The following is a 23,185-nucleotide window of genomic DNA, read 5'->3' as shown; positions in this document are numbered from 1 at the left end:
AGCTTAATTTGTTAGGGATGCTAGGGTCTGATTCTGACCCTAACAGTGTCATGGTAGGGTGTTTCCAGGTCCTTTGATGCAGGACTTCATTCCCACTCTGGGAAGTTTTATTCTCGTCGGAAGACTGGACAAAGAAGTGTGATTGAGACCTCTCCAAGAACTTCCGAACCTTTGGGGACATTTATTTGGGGACCCCAGTTGATTTCCAGCATCTGCACTCGCTGACGCGGTCGATTCTCTGTGTAACTTCCAGTTCCTTTAGATGACTTTTTAACTCCTTGGGAATCCTTTCTGTCACGGCCTTTGAGAGGAGATGGGCAACACATCCCAAGATGCAGATCCTCCTCAGTAGGCTAGTAGAACAGCCTGATCCTTCCACCAGAAAAAGGATAAAGGCATTAGCGTGACGCCCTCCTCACCCCCAGGGGGCGCCAGGGGCCGGAAGCCAGCCTCATTCTCAAGCTCACGCTCTCTTTAGCCGTGCCCTGGCGGCTCCAGCCACGACTCCCAGTCACGTCAGCGTTCCCCGACAGCCAATCAGAACTGTCCATGTACTAACGGGGGCGGGGCTGCCGAGGGCGGAGGAAGATGGCGGCGGGGGCTAAGTGAGGTGTTGGCAGTGGCCAGGGGCTCGGGCGCGGGGGGTGGGGGGACGCGGAGCGATGGCCCGCGCCGGCCGCTGGGGCGGATAAGACCCCGTCGCGCCGCGAGTGTGGGCCGGAGGGAGGGGACGGTGCCCGAGCGCCACAGGAGTATGACGGGGCTGTACGAGCTGGTGTGGCGGGTGCTGCACGCGCTCCTCTGTCTGCACCGCACGCTCACCTCCAGGCTCCGCGTTCGCTTCGGCACCTGGAACTGGATCTGGCGGCGCTGCTGTCGCGCCGCCTCCGCCGCGGTCCTAGCGCCGCTCGGCTTCACGCTCCGCAAGCCCCCGGCCGTCTGCAAGAACCGGCGTCATCACCGGCACCCGCACCGGGGACCCGGACCGGCCGCCACCCACCCCCGGCTGCGCTGGCGCGCGGACGGCCGGTCCCTGCAGAAGCTGCCGGTGCACATGGGCCTGCTGGTCACCGAGGAAGTGCAGGAGCCCAGCTTCTCAGACATCGCCAGCCTCGTGGTGTGGTGTATGGCCGTGGGGATCTCCTACATTAGCGTCTACGACCACCAAGGTGAGGCCGGGTGGGAGGTGGGGGTGACCGAGTATGAGGACTACGTTTCTAGCTAGTTTGTTCCTGGTCGCTGTGCGAGGCCGCCGCCCTCTCCAGGCCCTGCGAGCGGTAGCCCTTTGGCCCTTAAGGAAAAAAAAATCATGGTACCTGTGCTTTCGAGGAAGGGAGATCAGTTTTATTGAACACTTGACTAAGACTTTGGATTTAATCAGTGCTTGTAACGTTTAAAAGATATTTATTGTAGCCCGTTAAGGGAGATGGTTTTCTCTGGCTTTGTTTCACAAACGAGGGAGTTGACGTTCAAAATATTAACTGATTTGCCCAAGGTCACAAAAGTAACGGGTAAATAATTGTCCAGCCTGTGTGTTCTTGAAAGTGTCTCTTCAAGGGGATCCAATGAACTCATCTTAAGGGCGACCAGGCAGTGGAGAAATTAAACAGGAGCCGCATTGTAGGTCTTCCAAATGAGCTCTTGGAGTTAGGTCGCATTTGAATTGGGTTTCTGAAAAGTATGTAAGAGTTTAGATAGGCCTGGAACAAGGCCTGAAATCACGTGTTACCATTTCTCCTTCGTGGCCTGTACAGTACTTGATGCACTTTTCTTCCTGCAAGTTCTAATCAAGGCACTGGATTTCACCACGGTTTTGTTAAGTACAGTACTCAACACTTACCGCATGACAGACAACAAACCAAATGTATTTCTTGGAATTTTGCCCTCATCTCTGGCTGGCGGGGAGAAAGGGACACACTCCCATAGGTGATGGATAACATTTGGGGTGTGAAGTTTCCACTAGAAAGGAGAGAGATTCTAAAGAGAGGAACTTGAGAGTTCTCGTAGAGGAGTAGGGCATTGAAGAATGGGAGAGAGGTAAAGTGGAGGCTCCAAAGGCAGCCTTGGATTTCTGTCAGTCCTAAATGCATTGGCGTTTCCTTAAAGCTAGAGGTGTGAGAAGGATGAGTCAGGAGGGTTGAAATGCAGGAAAGAAAAATGACTGTTCTATTCTGTGGTAAATGCCTGCATGCTCTGGAGAAGCAATTGAGTCTTCCCTTTAAATCTTTATCAGCTACGTATTTGCGTTGGGGCAATAGTAACCTGACCACTTTAACCTATTTTCTACAGCTAGCAAGGAGTATGGCTCCCCAGGACCCTGTCCTCTGAATTGATTTGCTCTATAGGGTAAAGTACAATATATTCAGAGACTGACAATACAGAATTTCCTGAAGGACTCAGGAAACCACTAGAAGTCTGGGAGGTGACGTGGCCCTTGCCTGAACCATTGCAGTCAGTAGTGTGGGATATAATAAGGCAATAAAATATGAAAGTCAAAGGCATTAAGTCGAAGGAAAAGAGAGCTGAGTTGTTTGACAAGACTGCTTCCAAGTAGGAGTTCACAATGCAGCCACACTTCCTTGTTCCTGCAATTCCTGTTATTGAATTTCTGATGTGACTCAAGTCCTGTGTCATATGCTCTTAGAGGGAAAATTATTGGCAATGAAAAGAAGTCAACTTAAACCTTAAGTTTTGACCTAGAACTAAATGGGAATTTAAGGGGCTTTTTTTTTTTTTTTTTTTTTTTTAACTGAATAGACTTCAAGGATTCCGTGTACTGCTATAAAAACATTTTTTTTATGCTATAATTTCATAGTTTGAATACGAGATCTTTACGTATCCTAACTTTACTGGTTCCTTCTTTCAGCAAGCCAGAGTTGGATGTCTATGAAATACCATAGCTTTCTAAGCAGGAGTAAATGAAAACAGAACATCACTAATACTGTAGGGAAAGGCTTGACATTTAATATAAATGTGTTGGAAAATATATAGTTTGAGATGCACAATGGGGAAAAATAGGGGAGGGGAGGAGAGATGACAGCCGAAAGGTCGAGCTCAGGTTTAAAAGTGGGTGGTCGAGGACAAAGACCTTTGAATAAAGATGTTTAAGCTTTATTCTGCTTCCTCTAGTATGCCTCTATTTAAGATTGTTTTCCTATAAACATTTAGAAATTTGTGTATTGACAGGCACGTAAATGATAAAACATTCAAGGAGGGATGTCTACTATACATTAATGTAGGCTGATATGTAAGTCATGACACATGAGTATGAAAGACCAGGGAGAGAAGAGGGGAAACTCCTTTAGAAGTGTTGTCCCCTGGTGGCTCTAGGAAGTCGGAAAAGTGACCTTTGCGTCGGAACTGCCGAAGGTACATAGGATTTGGAGCTCCTATGTACTACCTGCCCCTTCCTGTATGTGAATTGGAAATGCACCTCTTTGGTGGCATTCCCATTGGATTTTACTTAAACAATAGCGTTGAGTGGCGCATTGGGAACAGAGAATATAACAGGTAGGCTTCAGTAACAGACTGTTGGGAAACAAGGTAAGATGAATGCTCAGGCAGCTTTGTAGAAATTTACCCCAAAGTTCAGTGTTTTAAAATAATTAAGTGTTTACTCAGTACAGTTGGGCAATTTTCCTTGGAGCCACTTCCATACATAGATTGCAGTCAGTTAACTGGCAGGGATATAAAGATTGCCATGTGTCATCCATTTTATGCCTGGTTTGTAATGGCTGGAGTGGGTCATCTGTCTTCATAAGGCTACTGTGGACTTTCTTATATAACAGAGGATTTAATAACCCACTCGCCTCCAGATCAAAGGGTCCCAGACTCAGAGCAAAGCTGCAAGGCCTTAGGACTTCGGTTAAGCAGCAGTCACACATCTGTCTGCCTGGAATGAAGGAAGTAGATTTAGTAGAGCTCAGGGGAGTTGATAGCAGCCGCTGTGGAGACAAGCCTAAGATGTAGTTTCGCCATAGCCCACATTTCTTCATCCTCAGATCTGTGAATACCGCTCACTCTGACTTTGATGGGCTGTAGGTTGCTTTTAATCCTTAGGCTAAAATACCCATTGACATTTGCTGTCATTTGTCTCTTCCTGTGAGCTGATGGCCAAGTTTGTTTGCTTCTGTCCTCGGTAGCCTGGCCTTCAACTTAAGTCTCTTGTTAGCTTCTCTACTCTTGGGATTCCAGGCATGTAATCCAAGCCTGGCATTAGTTAATTCATTCATTAATTAATTTAGAAGTGAGTTCTGAATACCTGGAGTTTCTTGTTTTTTTGGTGGTCATTCAGGGGATCAAACTCTGGGCCTCTTGGCAAGTTGAGCACTGTAGCCCTGAGCGATTCAGTTAAGACTGTCTACTTTTTCATTATACTTGGAAACTTTTTTGATTATGTTAACTTCTGTTGTATTTATTCATCAGAAATTGAAGTTTTCTTAGAAGATTGGTCGGGAATATTTGAGCTCACAGGTCTCATAAGAAGAATTGACTATTTTGTCTGCATGACTATGATTTAGAAAATGATTATGATAGGAATTGTGTCAAAAAAGTGTTTCTTAAATGTATTTGATGTTGCACTCTTGGGGTACTTACGCTTTTTTGTGTTCTCTTGAGGTACACAGTGCTCCAAATAGTTGGGATGAGTACCCCCTTGTTGCCCAGTTATGCAGGTACCACTCTTACAGTCGGTTTGTTGAGGAAAGTTTGAGAATGAGTCCTTGAATGTTCATAGGAAATACTGATTCATCACACTTACTGGTCAGCTGAATTAAGGTATCCAACCCGGGCATCTCTGCACACTGGAGTTTGACCTTAACACAGAACAAAAGGTACTCTGCCACTGCCTTATATAAATGAGTTATCATGGGCTGGAGATGTACTGGATATGCTACTGAGACCCTACACGCACACAAACACGCATACATGCACTGTACTTCAGCTTTTAACATTCTTAGTCACATGTGAGTACAATTTGGGGATAGTGCTACTTACTATAAATAGAAATGAGTCAGCAAGGTATTATTTTCTGTACGAGATTCAGCAACAGGACAGCAAAATATTTTGTTGTTCCTTCTGCTTGTATCTCTTTATTTGTAAATCTGTGCTGTACCATAGATTTTGAGTAATTATTTCTCACTAGCCCTAAAGGGATTGCCCAGTGCTACCTCAGCCTTCACAACATATTTCTCCCCCACCTCTGTACCTCATATCTTGTCCACAGTTAGGCTCTTGGCTACCACCTCTTTCTGGAGTATTTGCTTTCTGTTTATAAATGACTCTGATCCTTGTGAGTCTGCTGCTTCTGCTAGTGTTTCCTGCCTTTTGTTAGTCAGTCTTGCCTCTGCCTGACTCTGTTCCTGGATCTCCTAAGAACCTTGGGCACTTCTAAAGATACTTCTTCCAGGGTGAGCTTGGTGTTAATGCCTGCTGTGCTCACTCCTTGTCTCCAGAGGGGCTGCGTCTGCTGGTACACAGGCATAAGGACCTGAGTTGCAGCTCTTGTTTCCCAAGAGTGGAACCTTAGAATCCTTCAGGAGAGTAAACTAGTCAGTTCTAGTTTGACCTATGACTTTGATACTAGCCGGAGGCATAACTTTTAATGTGATTGTTCTCCTTGTGTTGAATTAGATGTCAGACGGGTTGAATGTCCACATACACTCAGGGTTGTATTTGGTATACAGAACAATGTACCTGTACTGTTTGTTTTTCCATATGTAGAAACTAGTGGAATGGAACCTCTGTCCCTGCACCCCACCTTTGTATAGCTCACTTTCCTAGAACTTTGCATTTTATCTTAGTATCTCCTTTTTCTAGCAAAGGATTCTTTACCCAAATTCTGTCATGTCCTAGAGTATCAAGCCAAGCCCACTTCCTCAGTGTGTTGGTTCTTAGTGTCCAGCCAAGACTGGCTCCTTAGCAGCTCTTCAGGTTATATCATCCCTGTCCAGTTTCATCTCCAAAAGGTTCTCTCCTGCTTTCTTTTGTTTTTTTATGTGAGGAATAATTTTGTTCTTAATACTCTTCTGTTAAACCAGTACTAGATCTATGCATTAAGCCTTTTAAAGAAAGATTTATTTTTATTTTGTGTGTGTGCTCCTTAAGTGCTGGTGTTCTCAGAGGTGGAGGCCACAAAAGGAGGCCAGAAGAGGGCAGTATACTCCGAAGCGGGAGTTAAAGGCATCTGTATTGGTGATGGAAAGGGAACTTGGGTCCCCTGCAAGAACTGTGCATGCTTAACCACTGAGCTGTCTCTTCAGCCTCACGTATTACGTTTTTATAGAGACAGCTATTTTGTGTTAAATTCTTTGGTTTGGAGGCATGTATATCACAGCACGCTCATGGAGGTCAGAGAACAGCTTGTAGGAGTTGGCTCTCTTCTCCCGCCACGTGTGGCTCAGGTCTCCAGGTTCAAAGACAAGGAGATCCTCAACTTACTGAGCCATCTCGCCGCCCCCTTTACTGATTCCTGTTGTGGTCTACTGCTGTGCAAAAATGTAGTAAGTCTAAAAGATTTCCAGCTCAAGAAGCAGAATCAGAAAGCCAAGAGACATACCTCCCAAGGAGCCAGGTTTAGAATTTGGACCAGTTTTTTAAAAAGCTTTTGTTCTTAGAGCTTATGTTGGTTTTCACCATTTAGAGAACGGACAATGGTCCCTTTATGGACTGACATATTGCATCATCTTCAGGTTGTGGTTTCAGGGTACTGACTTACAGGTGATAGAAACGTTTTATAAAAGGCAGAGTTTTCCTTATTGCATCTCGCTGATCTGAACATCCACCCGGAGCTGTAGGATACCTGTGTTATCACTGCAGCTTAACTTTGTGGAGCTTTTGCTGTCCACTGAGCCATGTGTCAGATAAGCAGACTTATGAAGACATTCTTGTTTGAGAATGTGTAGCTTCAGCTGGAGATGTTGCTGGGTCGGCGGGGGGGCAGTGGAGTGGGTTGGGGAGAGGGTGTGCCTGCCTCATTTGTGAAGCTCTACACTTGGTTCTGCATGTTGATGAAACAGACAGACACATAAAATATAATGTAGCTGAGTTTATTACTGTGGTAGTCATGTAAAATTTTAATATAATTGTAGTATCAAGTATGTTTTCTTCTCCAAAGATTCTCCTCTAGTAGTGTGATGGTTGTGAGCTTCAAAGGTCAAATAAAAGGTAACCAACAGGTAATTTACTTAGGTCTTGATGCATTGTATATAAGTAAATATTGCTTTAATTGCATAGCTTAGAGGAGCTTAATAACTAGGAGACTGTTTTAGTTTATTTTTCTTTTTCTTGTCCTATAAATCCTTTTTGCTAGATGTTTCTTGAAAGGCCTTCTTCTATAAAAGGAACAATTGTAAAAATTCTTATGTCAAAAGATATGGTAACTATATATTTTAAAAGTCATTTTGAGTATATATTTCGCATGAGTTTTGAAGAACCTTTAAGAAGTACAGGCAAGATTTGTTGAAAGAATACTTGTTTAAGTTTCTTGTTTCCTGTTTCTCTTAATTTGGAAAGGTCATGTCATGTCTGATTGTTGTTAGTGTACACATGCTTGGGTGAGAGGCGGGCAGAATGTTGAGACCTCTATACAATTCCAGAATGTCATTTCCCTTTCGGAGCAGAGATCTTTTTCTTTTCTGTGTGTAGCCCTGGTTGTCCTGGAGTTCTCTATGTAGGTCAGGCTGGCCTCAAACAGAGATCTGTGTGCTTCTGTCTCCTGAGTTAGAGCTGGGATTAAAGGCAGCATGGCTGCCCTTACACCACCACCTTTGTTTGGTGTTGCTGCTGCCATCAGGGCCAGTGCAGAGATTTCAAGACTCCAAAAGGAGTCTGAGATGAGTTTGTAATCTTATCTGTAGACTGGCAGACTTATTTCTGTTTGAAATGTAGGATCCCTGGTTTCTGTAACACCATGTTTGCTTGGATGTCTTGACATCTGTACCTACTGCGTCTCATGCCTGGCTTCTCCTGTGTTTCTCTTCTGAACGTGATATGTATGAGTCCTTGTCTTTCTGCTCACCCTGGCCATGAACAGCTGGCTGAGTGGGTATAGATTTAGTGCTGCCTCGTGTGTCTCTTGTGATTTTAGTATAACTGTATGTTGACCTCTAGCCCCATTGCTTCGAAACTCGAGACTCTATCTCCAGTATTAATGTCTAAAACAGTACTCTTGAAAATCCCTCTAAATCTGTCCTCTCATATTTTCCTCCATGCTAGAAAACAGGAGTCACTTTCATCAAGTTGTTAATGTTGAAAGCTCAGCTGAGTATCTTTTACGTTCTGTGGAAGTTGTAGCCTTGTGTGGAGTGTCTGAAGTGTCCCCCTTGTACTGGTGTCTGTCCCACCCACGTTTCAGTGACAGTACCTTTCACTTGTGTTACTAGCTGCCCCTCCCCTGGTTGGCCTTTATTTAGATTCTGACCTCTCTGTAATCTACTCTTCACTTATCAGCGAAGTAATTTTCTGGGGAGGACATGGATTTGGATTAAGTCCAGAGCCCGTGAATACCCTGCCACCAAGCCAAGGTTTTAGTGCGTGGTGTTTCTAAGAAAGCATCTCACTCTAGCTCAGGCTAGCTTGTTGCCTAGGCTGGCCTTGAACTCAACATCTTTCAGCATCCCATTCCTAACATAAGTTAAAACAGTCAAACCTGGCTATGATCCATTTTATTTCAAAATAACATCATTCAAACTGAATAAAACTATCTGGTAGACCCCTGTTGAAGCCAGAATGCTACCAGGACTCAGTGGCCTCCTCAAGTTGTGTTTTTCAATGTCTCCTGTCTCACATAACATCCCAGTTCCAGTTTAATCACTGTTGTAATAAAGTACTGTGACCAAAAGCAACTCAGGGAGGAAAAGTTTTATTTGGTTTATACTTAAAACAATTCAGTCCATCATTGGGGGAAGTCAGGGCAGAAACTCAGACTGGAACCAAGGGGAACATTCGCTTGCTGGTTCTATGACAGGTTCATGCTTAACTACCTTCTTAGGGACCAGGACCACTGCTTAGGGAATGATTCCACCCACTGTGTGCTGGACCTTCCTATATCTGTTAACAATCAAGATAGTTTCCCACAGACTTGTCCGTAGGTCATTCCAATCCGGGTGATTCCTTTGCAGGTGACTCTTGGATGTGTCAAAATGAAAGTTAAGGCAGCTGGGACAATTCCTTTTTCCACTTTCTTGTAAATGCTCACAGTGATTTCTTTTCTTTTCTTTAAAAGGTGAACTCTGAGTGCTGAGAGAATATACAACAGAGCTATCTCTTTAATAACCCGCAGCCGAGGAAATCCTGATTTCTTTGTTGGCTAATATGTGGTGACTGGGATTCGAACCCAGGGCCTTAAAGCATGCTAAGCAGGTGCTCTACCTCTGAACTACATTATTCAGTTCCAGAAATACCAGCTTCTCCATTTTGAGACTTGAACAGAATCAGGAGAGTGGAACAGGCATGTGTGTTGTATCAGTGACAGCAGGCGCACTGCACTGCTGCCATCCCAGGACATGTGGAGACACGAATCCGGGGCAGGCCCAGAGCAGAACAGCTGTGTTACATGTGATAGGGTAGGAGCGTGCTCCTGTGTTACCATGCTAGGTCAGGGAACATGCTTTTGTTGTCTAAACTTTGCACTTAGTTTTTAGTACCACAGTTCCAAATACTTCTTAGACTATAAAAAGAAACACGTTTGGCTCTCAACATATATAGTTCATGTTTACTAAGAAACACTAAAAAATTATGTTTTTTTTTTTCTGAGATGCAGATTCCTTAGCATAAGTTTTATTCTTTCATGGAAATGGACATTGCTACACATAGTTCCTGATGTTAGCCACTTTCCTCTGAAATTATTGTATACATTTTTGTGTGTGTGTATGTGTGTATATATGTATATATTTTTGTATATATTTGAATTTTTTAAATTCAAACTTGCTTGAATATGGGTATTCTAAACAACCACTTTTTGGGTATGGGTGTGATGTTGTCCTTTTTACATAGCCTAAGCTAGTTCTGAACTTTGTAGGAAGGCTGATCTTGAATTCTTGGTCCTGCTGCCTCCACCTTTCAAGTTCTGGGATTATAGGGTACTCTACCACTCTCAGATCTTAGGTTCACTCTTATATTTCCTAATTTACAGTCTCTCAGAGAACATGCCCAAGTAAGAGAACTGCTGAGCCACCCTAGGCCCCGCCTGCTTTCTGGCAGAAAGATAGAGCCAGCCCCTCTAAAGTTGTCTTCTGACATCCACATGCATGTGCTGTGGCACGCATGTGCCCCATGGCAGACAGGCATTCCTGCCCTAATACGTACTTTTTAAGAACTGTGGTTCCCTGCTGCCTCGTATAAAAGCCATGGGATGGTCCACAGTTTCCTTTCTGTCATGTTCTCTATACTCAGCTTGCTTATAGCTGTCCTTAGCATAACTGAATTATCTACAGACTAATAGGAGGAGTCCCACAGTAGTGTCCTGCCCTTCTATACGTGGCGTGTAAACTGGTTGGCACCTGTTGGCAAGCATTCTGAAGTAGAACTCCCTCACTCAGCAGCAGCTTTTGGGTGTGTTGCACATTCCACATTCCACTTTGTTCTGAGCATTTGCCCTATCTGATGCCCTCTATGTCTCTATGTAGCTTTTTAATGTCTTAGATTCAGTTCCACTTACGTTATTTATGTAGTGGATGTGTGTGTGTGTGTGTGTGTGTGTGTGTGTGTGTGTGTGTTGGTGGTGGTGGTGGTGAATATGTGCCAGGTGAATATGTGTGTGGGAGTTGGCTCTTTTCAGCATCTGGGCTTTGAACTTGGAACTTACAGCAAGCACTTTTGCCCTCCTGCTGAGACACCTTGTGGACTGTCATGTCTTACTTCTTATAATAAGCCTTCTTCCTCTGGAAGACATTGCTTTTTATTACTTGTCTTGGTTTTCTCTTGCTGTGAAGAGACATCCTAGCATTCTTGTGAAGGGAAACATTTAACTGGGGCCGGTTCATGTTTTGGAGGTTTAGTTCTTTCTGGTCATGGTGGGAAGCATGGCGGTGTCCAGGCAGACACGGCGCTTGAGAGGATCTGGGTTCTGCATCTGCATCAGCAGGCAGCAGGGAGAGAGAATAAGCCCTGGGCCTGGCTTGAGCTTCTGAAAACTCAAAACCCACCCCTGGTGACACACTTCCTCTAAGAATTCCACAAGGTCACACATCCTAATTTCAAATAATGCCACTCCCTGGGAATTACAGGGTCAGCCAGCTTAACATTTGTATACAGCAGATTCTCTCCCTCTCTTTCCCTTCTTGCTCTATCATTTTCTCCACTTCTTTTTACTTTTTATTTAAGGTTAGATCATTAAATGTATGCATAGTTTTGTTTTCTTTCTTAGGTGTGTAGTGGTAACAAACCTTAGCTTCTGCATATGGCTGGAAGATCACATTTTACTTTTGTACTTCTGTACTTGAATTTCTTAATTTTGTTTTTATTTTAGCTTTTACTTTGTGCATACTTTATACTACTTTTATTATAAAACAAATCAGCATTCAATGTGTATAATATATCTGCAAAGAAAAGATGTTAGACTGGGAATCAGGAGCAAAGTCCAGCTCCTTCCAAACACTGGATTTCAGTTTTTTACTATGTAAATAAAGGTTTCAAGTGAGGGGCCTGTTAATGCCTTCACAGGTCTTAGTCTTTCCACTCGCATGTTCACTTGCTTCAAGTGGATAGCCCTGGCCCTTTTTATGACTGAGAATAAAGCCAGACTCTGGTATTAATCAGCTCTGCTCTCATGTTTTCTTTTCGGTTCCAGTTTGAGGTTAGTCATTTCTGCTTTACTCGAAATGCACCTTGGGTCTAGTGTATCCGAAGCAGAAATCCATTAGTCATTGAAGAGCATCACCTAATCTGACTGTGATTTATTTGTTCATAATATTATTTTTAAGGTATATTCAAGAGAAATAATTCCAGATTGATGGATGAAATTTTAAAACAACAGCAGGAACTTTTGGGCCAAGATTGTTCCAAATATTCACCAGAGTTTGCAAATAGTAAGGACAAAGACGATCAGGGTAAGTGCGTGGATCAGAGCAGATTTGTCATGGCTTTTATTTATCCTGGTAGTCTTTGCTCTTAATATGTTATCGTGCTTGAAAATAATGTTCAGAAAACGATAAAATAACAATTGTCATTACATTAAATGAATCCATGTTAAAGATTTTATTTAGCCAGACAGCTTTTATAGTCAGTGAGCAGAGAAGCCCAGGAATGGATAATTTGTATTAGTGAGTCGGTGAGTATGTAAATTCTGGTTTTCCTATAGGGCAGTATGAAAGAATGTTTATAAATAATACTTAGGCATTGTTATCAGTTAGCTAGAGTCCTGACATTCATAAGTTAGCTTCAGGAAGGCGAGCACATACTCTGTGGAAACAGTTTCCTTTAGTCTGTAGTTTTCTTTTATGTTCCTACTAAATTGACTTTGAGTGTAGATAGCATTTTTAGATAAACAAAAATTTAGGTGCCTCTTTTATAGAGGGTTTACTCACTATATAAAGATACTTTTAGGATTTGGAAAAGGTGTTTATAAAAATAGGCCTCATTTCTTACAGTCCTGGGTGTAGGGTGCTAAGACAGCGGCTCGGAAGAGCTTGAATGGTTCCTTGTTCTCACAACTGTATCTTTATTTCCCTCTGAATGTGTCATAAACCTGGCTTTGAAATAAATATGGAAGTGTTTTAAATTTTATCTTGTCTGTTCTTTTTTCTAGTTTTAGATTGCCCTTCGGAAGTGAAGGTGCTGTCCCCAGAAGATGGAAAAGCAGACATTGTGAGAGCTGCCCAGGACTTTTGCCAGTTAGTAGCTCAGCAGCAGAGGAGGCCCACAGATCTGGATGTAGATCTGCTGGACAGCTTACTTAGTAAGTCCGCCATGTTTCCCCTTAGTCTCCCAGACACACAGGTGAAAGCACATTTACTTCTTTTCATTCTGTACTAGAGCTAGCCAGGCCTACATACGAAGACACTGTTGTGGGGAGGGGAGTCAGGGAGGCTTTTATTGCTCTACTCTTACAGAAAGATTTAATAAAAGAAAGATTTGTTTAGTTATTTTAATTTGGGCACATGGGCAGGGGTCAGAAGGTAGCTTTCTGGAATTGTTTCTCTTATTCCACTGAGTGAATGTGAATTTAGCTCACCAGGCTGGGTGGAGCTCCCTTCCTCCATCTTGGTGGCTCAAGGGAAGGGTTCTTGAGGATTAAAAAAAAAAAAAAAAGAGTATTCTTGGAAGTTGGGATTTCAGTGGGCTGTTTCTCCTTTCTCTCCTTTTCTATTCCTTCTCCCTTGTTAGCTTAAACAACTCACTGAGGCCAGCTCCTTAATGAAGCCTGTTCATCTCTCCTTTTTGCATTCATTCAATATGCAACACAGACAAAACTACTGTATGTGCTATATTTTGCTAAAACACAGCATTGCATGTAAATGCTCATACATAAATATGTCTGCATCTCTCACCTCACCCCATACTGCTTATGATAGTCTTTGGTGTGCTGTTTCTCACTCGCTGGGACCTTTCGCCCTAACCCGGTGATTATCTTTAATGTTTTTAATCTTCCTAACAAACGGATGTTCACTGATGGCTTGTGATACCAAGACATTCATGTTCCATCAATCCCCATAGAGTACCACATACTATGTACCACATACTGTGCTCACTCACTGCGTGTTTCCTGCCTCAGTTACTAGCTTAGCTCTTCCCTTGGGTCCTTTGCCTCACTGATGACGGCTTCCGTGGACGCTCCCCTCTTGCTTTCTGTCATTGGCTAACTGTGGGCTCAGTGAGTTCAGTGAGCAGCAGGCCATGTTAGAACTCACCAGAGCTACTGAGATACTGGCCATTGCTTGGGCAGTTTGAAGTTAATCAGAGAGGAATTTATGAATATGTCATAGATAGTAGCCTGGGGTGGCCCTGTATGTAGATAGCCTTCATATAGCCCATAGGAAAGTACGTACAGCAGAGCTAGGAGCTTCAGGGTTTGTTAATTTATAATGAAAATGTATACAGATTTTTAAAATTATTTTTATCATTTATATTTTATGTCTCCTTACACATACATACACACATAGATAGATAGATAGATAGATAGATAGATAGATAGATAGATAGGTAGGTAGGTAGATAGATAGATAGATAGATAGATAGGTAGGTAGGTAGGTAGATAGGTAGGTAGGTAGGTAGGTAGGTAGGTAGGTAGATAGATAGATAGATAGATAGATAGATAGATAGATAGATAGATAGATAGTTTCTAGGCAGAGTTTCTCTGCTTAGCCCTGGCTGTCCTGGAACTCCCTCTGTAGACCAGGCTGGTCTCAAATCAAGAGATCCGCCCGCCTCTGTCCCCTAGTGCTGGGATTAAAAGTGTGCTTCCACTGCCCAGCTTTCTTTCATTCTGTGAGTTTAGTATTTCTCCCACTCTTTCCTCCAAATCCCCTCATATTACCCCACCACACTTTCTTTAACATTTATGGTTTTTGGTTTTTTGTTTTGTTTTGTTGTCACATCAGTTGTTCCCTCTCTCTCCCCATCCCTCTCTCTTCCTGCCCACGTTACTGCCCCTAAATATAATCCGCTCAGTCTGTATAATGAATGTTACTTGTATGTATGTTTTTGGGACTGACCATTTGGTGTTGGCTAACCAGTTGGTGTGCTCTTCCTTAGGGAAGACTATGTCTCCTCTTAGCATTCTTGGGTGCCTGTAGTTCTTTGTGTAACTGAGGCCTCCTGGGCTTTCCTCCGTGCACGTTGGCATGACTTTTACTGTTGCTCCTGTTGGCTCATGTTTAGGCAGTTACACTGATAACATTTTATGGATGTAGTTTTTCAGATTACTAGGAAATTACTAGGATTACTAGGAGACACTCTCAGCAGACTCTGATTCTCTTGATCTTACAGTCTTCTTAACTTAGTTAACAGATAGGTTTTTAACAACTGTGTTCAGACTACTCATGGGTGCCCACCCCACCAAAACCAGAAGACCACCACTGGTTTGCTTCTTGACTAAATTTTGTATTTATTAGAGATTGTATATAGTATGTAGATTTTCATTTCCTGCCTAATACTGAGCATGTATGCACTCAGCATAATTTGTTTGTTTTCTTTTTGAAGTGAGTCTCACTACAATACCAGGATTGGTCTGAAACTCACAATTTCAGAGCAGGTTGACCTCAAACTCATAGAGATCCACCTGCCTTTCCCTTCTGAGCGCGGGGGTTAAAGGCAGTGATATAATACCCAACAAGCAGAATACTTCTTAGGTTTGTGTGTGTTTAGTGTATTAGTTGATCACTCTGGCTTCTTTCCTTGAGTAGTGTATTCTGTTCTGTGGATATAGCTCATTTTATCCATTCAGCAGTTGATAGACATTTTGTGTAGTTTTTGATAATATCGCTGTGTTTTTATGTGGGTATGTTTTCTCTAAGGTAGATACTAGTAATGGAATTGTGTCATGTGGTAAATGAGTATTTCATCTGTTTCATATCCTTGTCAGAAAGGTAGGCGGCATTATCTCCTCAATCTTGCTGAAGTATGTGATAGTGTTTTAACTCATTTTTCTACTGGGTAATGATGCTGACAATCTTTTATGTGCTCACTTGCCACCTGTAATTTATTTGATAAAGTGTGTGCTTAAATATTTTGTCTATTTTTATTATATGCTAATTTACAGTGTGTGTTGTACATTTGTAGAGATGAGGACACAACTTGTAGCAGTTATTTCTTTCCTTCCACCGCATGCATTCCCGTATCAGTCTGAGGAGCTCAGGAGTGGCAGCAGGCACCGTTACTCTTAGTGTTGAGTTTTACGATGATACCCTTTGAGAGTCTGGATGCACGCGTAAAAAAAAAGTGATAAAATACAGGGTTAAAAATACCTACTTGGCTTACTTTTTTATTGTTAAAAATGGTTTCTTTAACATGTTAATTTTTATGAGCTTAATTTTTTATTGTGTGAATGCATATATATTTGTTTTCCTATGCAAGAGCTCTTTGCCTAACCCAAAGTTTCAATTATTTCTTTGTGTATTTTCTTCTTTTACAAGTTTTATAGGTTACATTCATCCATTTTGACTTAACTTTTGTAAGAGTAAAAGACTCAAGATTTCAGATGTTCTTTTATGTCACTGTTGTTTGGCCCCTCATTTTATTTGAGGCTATTTTAGATCAGTGGAGCAATGAAGACGATTTATAAGGTGTAGCTAGGAAATGGTCTTCTAGGCTTTTTGGCTAAGAAATGGGCATGGAATGAAAGGAGATAGATTTTTTGAGATAGGGTCTCACTATTTAGACCAGGCTGACCACAAACTCACAGAGATTTACTTGCTTTTCTTTCTGAGTTCTCTTTTGTCATTTTTAAAAAAGATTTATTTATTTAGGCTGTTAAGCACAAAAGTGTAGGTACCTTGGGAACCTAGAAGGTGTCAGATCCCCTAGAACTGCAGTTGTGGGTCTGGTCCTCTCAAATAGCATTATGGGCTCTTTGTCACTGTGCTGCCTGTCCAGCCCAGAGATGGCTAATTCTTGACAAGCTTTTTCTTTTTTACAATTACTCAGTTCTGGGGCCAGTGTAAGCAGTTATGTTCCCAAAGCAATGTTTTTCCCAAAATGCTAAGACAAAAGGGGTTTTGGAGGGTAAGAATTGAGTTACTTCATAAGGTAATCGATATAGCTGAACGGACTTTTGAGAATTTGCACATTTGAGTGAGCATGGTTATGTCACTGTTTGTTTGGAGGGGGTGGGGCTAGAGTTATTCAGATGAGGCTTCTGAAGAGAACAGGCAAGGAAACCCAAGCAGCCTTTGAATGTTTGTGTGTAAATGGTACTTGGTAACTTTATATATGTCTTCATTCCCAAGGTTCACATGGTTTCCCTGATCCTGACTTGGTGTTGAAGTTTGGTCCTGTGGACAGCACGTTAGGCTTTCTTCCCTGGCAAATCAGATTGACTGAGATCATGTAAGTAACTGAAGGGATGTCGGCTTTGTTCTCTGGTCCCAGCACTGCTCTAGGTCTAGTGCTAATACCTCCTCCTTTATCTTGGGTGCTTAAGTATGAGTGGCAAAGTGAAGGCCTGTAGATGACTTGGGCGTGAGTGATCATGCACGTTTGGCATTGACGTTAGTTACCTTGGCGGATCATGAGTGGATGCTGAGCTCTGGAGTTGTTGTTCCACAGAAAAAGTAGGAATATACTCACGCATGAGACTCATCGAAATTTTGTATCACAGTGACAGCTAGAACGTTGTGAGTGGGAGGAGAAGCAACAGAAAGACTGGTGTGTGGGGATGCGGGGCGCTGGCTCTTTTGGGGCAGTAGTGTGAATGGAGTGAAGATGGTTTTGGTAACACAGTAAGGAAACAGCTTGAAGCATGAGTAGTAGTATGATTGGAATGGTGACTTTGGAAGGTTTATTTGGTCATTATGGCTAGAGCTGACTGGAGAAAGCAAATGAGAGGACAGTTGAAGGGCGCATTGACAGGAATAAGAGCACTCATGTAGAACAGGGTCAGCAGACTTTATGACAGCCAGAAAACGAGAGTCTTAGACTTTTCAGGTCAGCTATCTTCGGCTGACCTAACTCAGCAAGTGCAGCTAACTCACAGACCACTCACAAGCAAGTATGACTGTTACTTATAAAAATATACTGTCAAGTTGGGCATACTTATAATTCCTGTACTCAGGAGGCTAAGGCAGGAGGAACAGGTCAAAGCTACTCTGGCCTATATGACTGAGTTCTGAACAAGCCTGAAACCCTGTCTAACAAAACAAACAAGTAAACAAAAGCAGATTGTTATTTGTTGACCCCTGCTTTAGAATAAAAGAGCCCCCCACCCCCAAAACAGGGTTTCTCTGTGTAGCTTTGACTGCCCTGGATCTCGATCTGTAGACCAGGCTGTCCTCAAAACTCGAGATCTGTCTGGTATGTGCTACCATGCCAACTAGAATAAGAGAGAGATTTAATAGATTTAAGTTACTCAGCTTCTACGTTGTGAGTGAAAAATACTAGAACTCATTTGTTCTCATTGTGAGATTTTACTGGATGTGACTACATCATAGCACTTTACTAACTGTAGTAAAGTTGTAGTAAAAAGGTGGGGCTAGAGATACTAGACGAGGAAGAGAAATGATTTAAGCTGAGTTGACTGGAAGAATTGTTTTGAGAGGAAATCTGAGAGTAAAGGGAATCCTCACTTAGGGGACATGCAGATGACCTCAAGGCTGTACACAACTCTTTAATGGAAACACTTAGCAGGACACACATGCACAGAACTGGTGATGGGATAAGAAAGGACCACCTGTGCCCTACTTCTGTCCTCGTCAGAACAGGAGCTCTCCAAAGTGTCCTTTAAGAACCGCAGGTTTGAGAGTAGAAGAAAAGGTGAAGTGAAGAGACTCTGGGCACACCAGCTGGTGCGGCCATGGTACAGGGAGCAGAGGGAAGCAGACTTGGTGCAGTCGGCTCTCCAGGCCTGCTCATCGTTCTGAGAGGCCTGTGTCTGTCTGCTCCCAGGTTTACTAGAGTCTTTTCAGGAACTTCTCAGGTCAGTGCCAAGAAGTTAGCTGGAAAGTGGAGAAAAGACTGTTCGGTCTTGAGTCTCAGCTGTGCTGCTCAGTAATGTAGCTTGGGAAAGTTGGATTAATCTACTATTGCTATTATTATTGTTACTATTGTTGTTGTTATCATTATTATGATTATGATTATTATTATTGTTATTGAGACAGGGTCTCTCTAGTCTTGGTACTTTCTGTGTAGACCAGGCTGGCCTTAAACTCACCAAGAGATCTATCTGTCTCTCAAGTAATAGAATTAAAGGCATTAGAATTAGTATTATTTTTTAAATAGGCATTTAATGCAGAGTTGAGGATTTGGGTAGAGCAGTACAGACTCCTATCACACAACAGGTTGTCCATTGTACTTTTGTGTAAATTTCTCTTCTTGTTTGTATTTGCTTGAGGATTGTCTGTGTTTGTCTGTTCAGAAGACTAAGACTATCATGTCAGGTAACCTGAGGGGACAGAAGCCAAGAAGCTTCAGCAGTGTCAGACTCAGAGGGTTGTGGCAAAGAGTAGACACACACTGGTAGATAGGGCAGGTGCTAAAATGTGGAAGCCATAGGGGTATTTGAAACCTCATCCATGGGTCATCCAAAGGAGCATGGACAATTTAAGGATTTAAGCAGATTTAAGGAACAGTGCCATCAAATTCGTTTGAATAGAGACAGGCAAGGTTGGCAGCAGACACTTTCATTTCCCTCATTTCCTGTTGAGAGATTAGAGGGAAAGTTGGCCACTTTCAAGATTGTTGGCAGCTGGAGGAAGGATAGGAAGAGCTATAGGAAGAGTCCTAAGGTTAGGTCAGGCAGGGATGTTTTTAATGGTAGGTGTGTGTGTGTGTGTGTGTGTGTGTGTGTGTGTGTGTGTGTGTGTGTGTGTACTTCCTTTCCTATGTGTGTCTTCACAGGACAATGTTCCCACAGCAGTTGGTGGGGGTGGGTTACACAGTCATGTGTCGGTTGTTTACTGTGTCACAGTGTGGGACTTGTATACAGCTCTGGCCAAGGCTAAACCCAGCTTCCATGAGCTGTTAGAACTGGTTTTACCATGAATATACAGAGTTCTTACAGTGAATTTGGGTACATTGTTAACACACAGATTTCGAACTTTAACATAGGTTTTTGTGTCAATACATTGTGAATCTAACCCACTGTATATGGATTTTTTTCTTGTACAAAGATTATTTTTTGCTTGAGAAGTCTCACAGTACATTTGGCAAGATTAGCCTATTCTGTGTACAGATTACTTTTTTCTGCCCTTGCCTTCCTTTGGACCCCTACCCCATATTATAGTGTGTTATTTAACCTTTCCCCTTGTGTTCTCTTCTCAGCTCTTTGCCTTCTCACCTAAACATCAGCTATGAGGTCTTTTTCTCCGCCCTTCGGCAGTATGCAGCTTGTGAACAGCGTCTGGGAAAGTAATGGTCCCTGGTTGCATAATTTGACTTCAGGCTTTTGGAGAAAAGGACCCAAGTGACCCTGATGTTTACAAAGTACCTATAAAACCCTGTACACACCTAGTTCATATTCCTCATAATTTATCAACAAACACAAAAAAGTGTCTTACTTGAGCGAATGAGTGTGTGCGTGTGTGTGTGTGTGCACGTGTGTGTGGAAATAAATTTATAAATGGGGGCACATTAGAGAACGGAGCGCATAGACTGGAGTTGAAGTGTGTAGCTGCAGTGTGTCTTAGGAACTGAGACTTCGGGTATAGGGGCTTCAGTTCCTGCTACTTCCCTGTTTGGGGAGTAGGGGGTGCGTAGGACGGCTTTATTGTCTATGGTTGGGGGAGAAGTTTTGTTCTGTCTTTTTTAGTGACCAAACTTTAATTTTTAAGAATAATATATTGACATACTAAGGGGAAGTATTCTCATTTTGAGTGACATTCAAAGGCTTTGATTATTCACGTGCTGAGCATTTGCTTACCTGCTGAGCAAAAGGAACGTCCTCAGATTTCCGTCCGATCCATTTCTTCACTAAACAGTGTGACTTGAGAGTATTGCCCTGCTGTCTGTTCTGGACTATAGAGGTCATTTGAAAGAAAAAAAATCTTACTTGACATACAGAATATAAAAGGTTTAAACATTGAATTAGGTACTCAAAACCCAACAAAGTGAATAAGCAATGATTAAAGATGGAAAACCCCTTAAAGGACAGTTTTGATTCCCATCTTCCATGAAGAGTAGTGTGCTGGATAGTACCCAAAGCATTCACACATGTTTCCTTTTCCTTTTCTCTAAAAATAAGCATTTGAGAGACGTCTCCAAGGCAGCTCCTGTCCTCAGAAGTAACCTGCTCCTCTAGAGTGGCACCTGGGCTTTCCTCTCCCAGTGCGTCTCTGCACCGTCATGATGGTTAAGTACGGTGCAGGCCTGTATTACCAAAGTCTGTAAACATAGTTGAACTTGGTCTTCTGTGTTCCAGAGAACAGCACTGGCTCTGACAGGATTGAATTCTTGATGAATGGTTGATATGTTTTTCTCACACTGCTAATCTTTGGGTGGAAACCGTTCTTTATACTTTATGGACAGTTTTCAGAAAACTTTTATTAACAGGTGTACAAGAGTCATGTACATTTAGAATAGAGCAATTTAAATACTAGGCCTCAGAAATCTGAAAAAAAAGCAAAGAAAATGGGTTTGCAATGTATGGTCTGGAATTGCTTGTCAGACTCTGGAGAAGATGTGCTTCACTCTGGATTACAAACCCCATTCATGATTTTTAAATATACTTGAAATAAAACAATTAAAATGAATTTTGATTCGGTGACATTACTTTGCACTTCAGGTTTTTTTTTTTTTTTTTTTTTTTTTTTTGTACAAAAATTTAAAGACTTAATTTATTGCCAAAATTCTGTGTAAAGCTACAGTGTATCTAAAGGTTGTTAGAGAACTCCCCATTTCTGTTCCCCTGTGTTATGTGTGGTCTGTTCCTCTGGTTTTATTCCCTCTGGGGCTGGGGGAGGGGGCAGAGTGGTGTGTATTTAAGGCAATTTAAGGCCTTTTATAAACACAATGGGTATAAATGCCCTTTATAGACCTTCTGGGATATGCACAGCTTTAATGAGTTAAATTTACTAGACTCAATTGAAATAAGTGGACTCAAGGTTTGTTTAATGAAGCATGTCAAATTACCCTTTGGAATAGAGCCAAAATCCTAGAGTTGACTTTTTATACTTCCTTCCATACAACAAAACAAATGCATATGACCCAAGACTGTGGCCTTAGGAACAATTGCTTAAGCAAGTAAAGTGTTTTAAACTTAAATATAGGCCTTTAGGATCTTCTCACATGAGACCAACTACTAATGCAATCTCTACCCTTCGCAAAGCACTGATCATTCCTCAGTTCCTGCCAAGATCCTCCCAAGTCGGATATCATCAAAACTCTCTCTGCTCCCCAAAACGTCGTGCTCATGTGTTTCAAAGGGTATACCCTTTAAATTGTTTCTCCTTGACTCGCTCCTCGATGGCAAATACACCAAGTCAAACCTACTCAACAGATGGCCTGGGGCATAGGAAGAAATGGAGGATTAACGTCATTCTAACGCCCGATTGTAGATTGCTTCTTAAAACTGAACAGTTGGAAGTCAAAATGCTAATGATAATGTGAATAGCAAATTCTGGTATGTTGTGACTAAGGCCTGTTTCTGACAATGTTCCAATATTAATGAACAGTGCCAAACATACTGTGCATATCTAATTTTCCATTTGAATGTATGTCAGTTAGTCACCCCAGGATGTGATGGTCCCATGCTTAGAGTCAGTGAAGTCCTTGTGCTGTTTGTTATGCTTGTAGATTTCGGCAACCTGTAAATAATGTGTACAGCAGGTTTTTATGATTAAGGAATCAAATTTATTGAATTTTATTATTGAAAGTTGAAATAAGATGTATGAACAAAAAAAAATCAATAAAAAGCTATACTCTTTTCACGGACTGTGGTGGTTTGTGAATGTTACATTTACTTTGAACAGCTGGGGACTCAGAAGTGTAAGGAGAAGTGTGACCAGACAGTAGTCCTGCTTTTAGACAGTGTGCTCTTGGTGGAATGCATTTTCATTTTATCTGCTTAAACATTTACAATCGTACATTTGTTTTTTATTTAATGCCAGAGAGATTCAGCTTTGTCTTCCTGGGATTTTCAGGTCCCACAGTAACTACAAGCTGCATTTTCACTGAACATAGGGATGCTAAGTTAAAAACAAGTATGTAGCTTTTTAAGAAGTACTGTAATTGAAAGGTAAGAACTTTGATGTCTTGTGCAGTGTAGTGTTCCTTTTCTGAAGACCTCACTGTAAGACAGCTTTACATGCGTAGCGTCCTTCTGTATCTAGGACTCACCAAATGTCGCCTTTTAATGCTTTATAGGAAATGCCTTTAACAAAAGTGACTGTAGGTGACTTCCCCGTGTAACAGTAGAGCATCTCCGTGTGACTGCCGGATGGTTGGAAGGAAAACCCAGGGCCCCTGATAGCAGTTGCCCAAGATTCTAACCAGTATCTGTAACGTAATAAAATCGGCGGAGGAGAATGTGAAAAGAATTTGCTCGAGGCTTAGTATTTTTGGTACAGACGAATCAAGTTTAAGAAACTAAAAGGAAGAG

At 42.1% G+C, this 23,185-nt stretch overlaps 1 protein-coding gene across 2 annotated transcripts; it reads left to right on the top strand.

The window, feature by feature from the left end:
- Positions 1 to 643: 643 nt before the first annotated feature.
- NUS1 (NUS1 dehydrodolichyl diphosphate synthase subunit) lies at positions 644 to 22,510 on the top strand. 2 transcript variants are annotated; one of them, XR_013975534.1, is made up of 6 exons: positions 644 to 1,169; positions 11,922 to 12,047; positions 12,746 to 12,895; positions 16,884 to 16,983; positions 19,912 to 20,073; positions 20,831 to 22,510. XR_013975534.1 is itself a non-coding variant. In XM_080937629.1 (5 exons), exons 1-5 carry the CDS (start codon positions 755 to 757, stop codon positions 20,000 to 20,002), a joined length of 882 nt encoding a protein of 293 aa, XP_080793755.1. In that variant the 5' UTR covers positions 644 to 754; the 3' UTR covers positions 20,003 to 22,510. The 2 variants fall into 2 exon arrangements, 1 of the variants encoding a protein (XP_080793755.1); XM_080937629.1 differs by having other exon boundaries at positions 19,912 to 22,510.
- The last annotated feature ends 675 nt before the right edge of the window (positions 22,511 to 23,185 follow it).

Source organism: Micromys minutus (assembly GCF_963924665.1).
Source record: "Micromys minutus genome assembly, chromosome: 25".
Classification (NCBI taxonomy): domain Eukaryota; kingdom Metazoa; phylum Chordata; class Mammalia; order Rodentia; family Muridae; genus Micromys; species Micromys minutus.
Note: the sequence above shows the minus strand (reverse complement) of the source record. Positions and strands in the feature narration are given on the sequence as shown.

Coding starts and splice junctions, on each gene's coding strand:
- NUS1 (XM_080937629.1), top strand. CDS start 755: ATGACGGGGCTGTACGAGCTGGTGTGGCGGGTGCTGCACGCGCTCCTC. Junction 12,048..12,745: donor TAAGGACAAAGACGATCAGG/GTAAGTGCGTGG, acceptor TCTTTTTTCTAG/TTTTAGATTGCCCTTCGGAA. Junction 12,896..16,883: donor TCTGCTGGACAGCTTACTTA/GTAAGTCCGCCA, acceptor TTCATTCCCAAG/GTTCACATGGTTTCCCTGAT.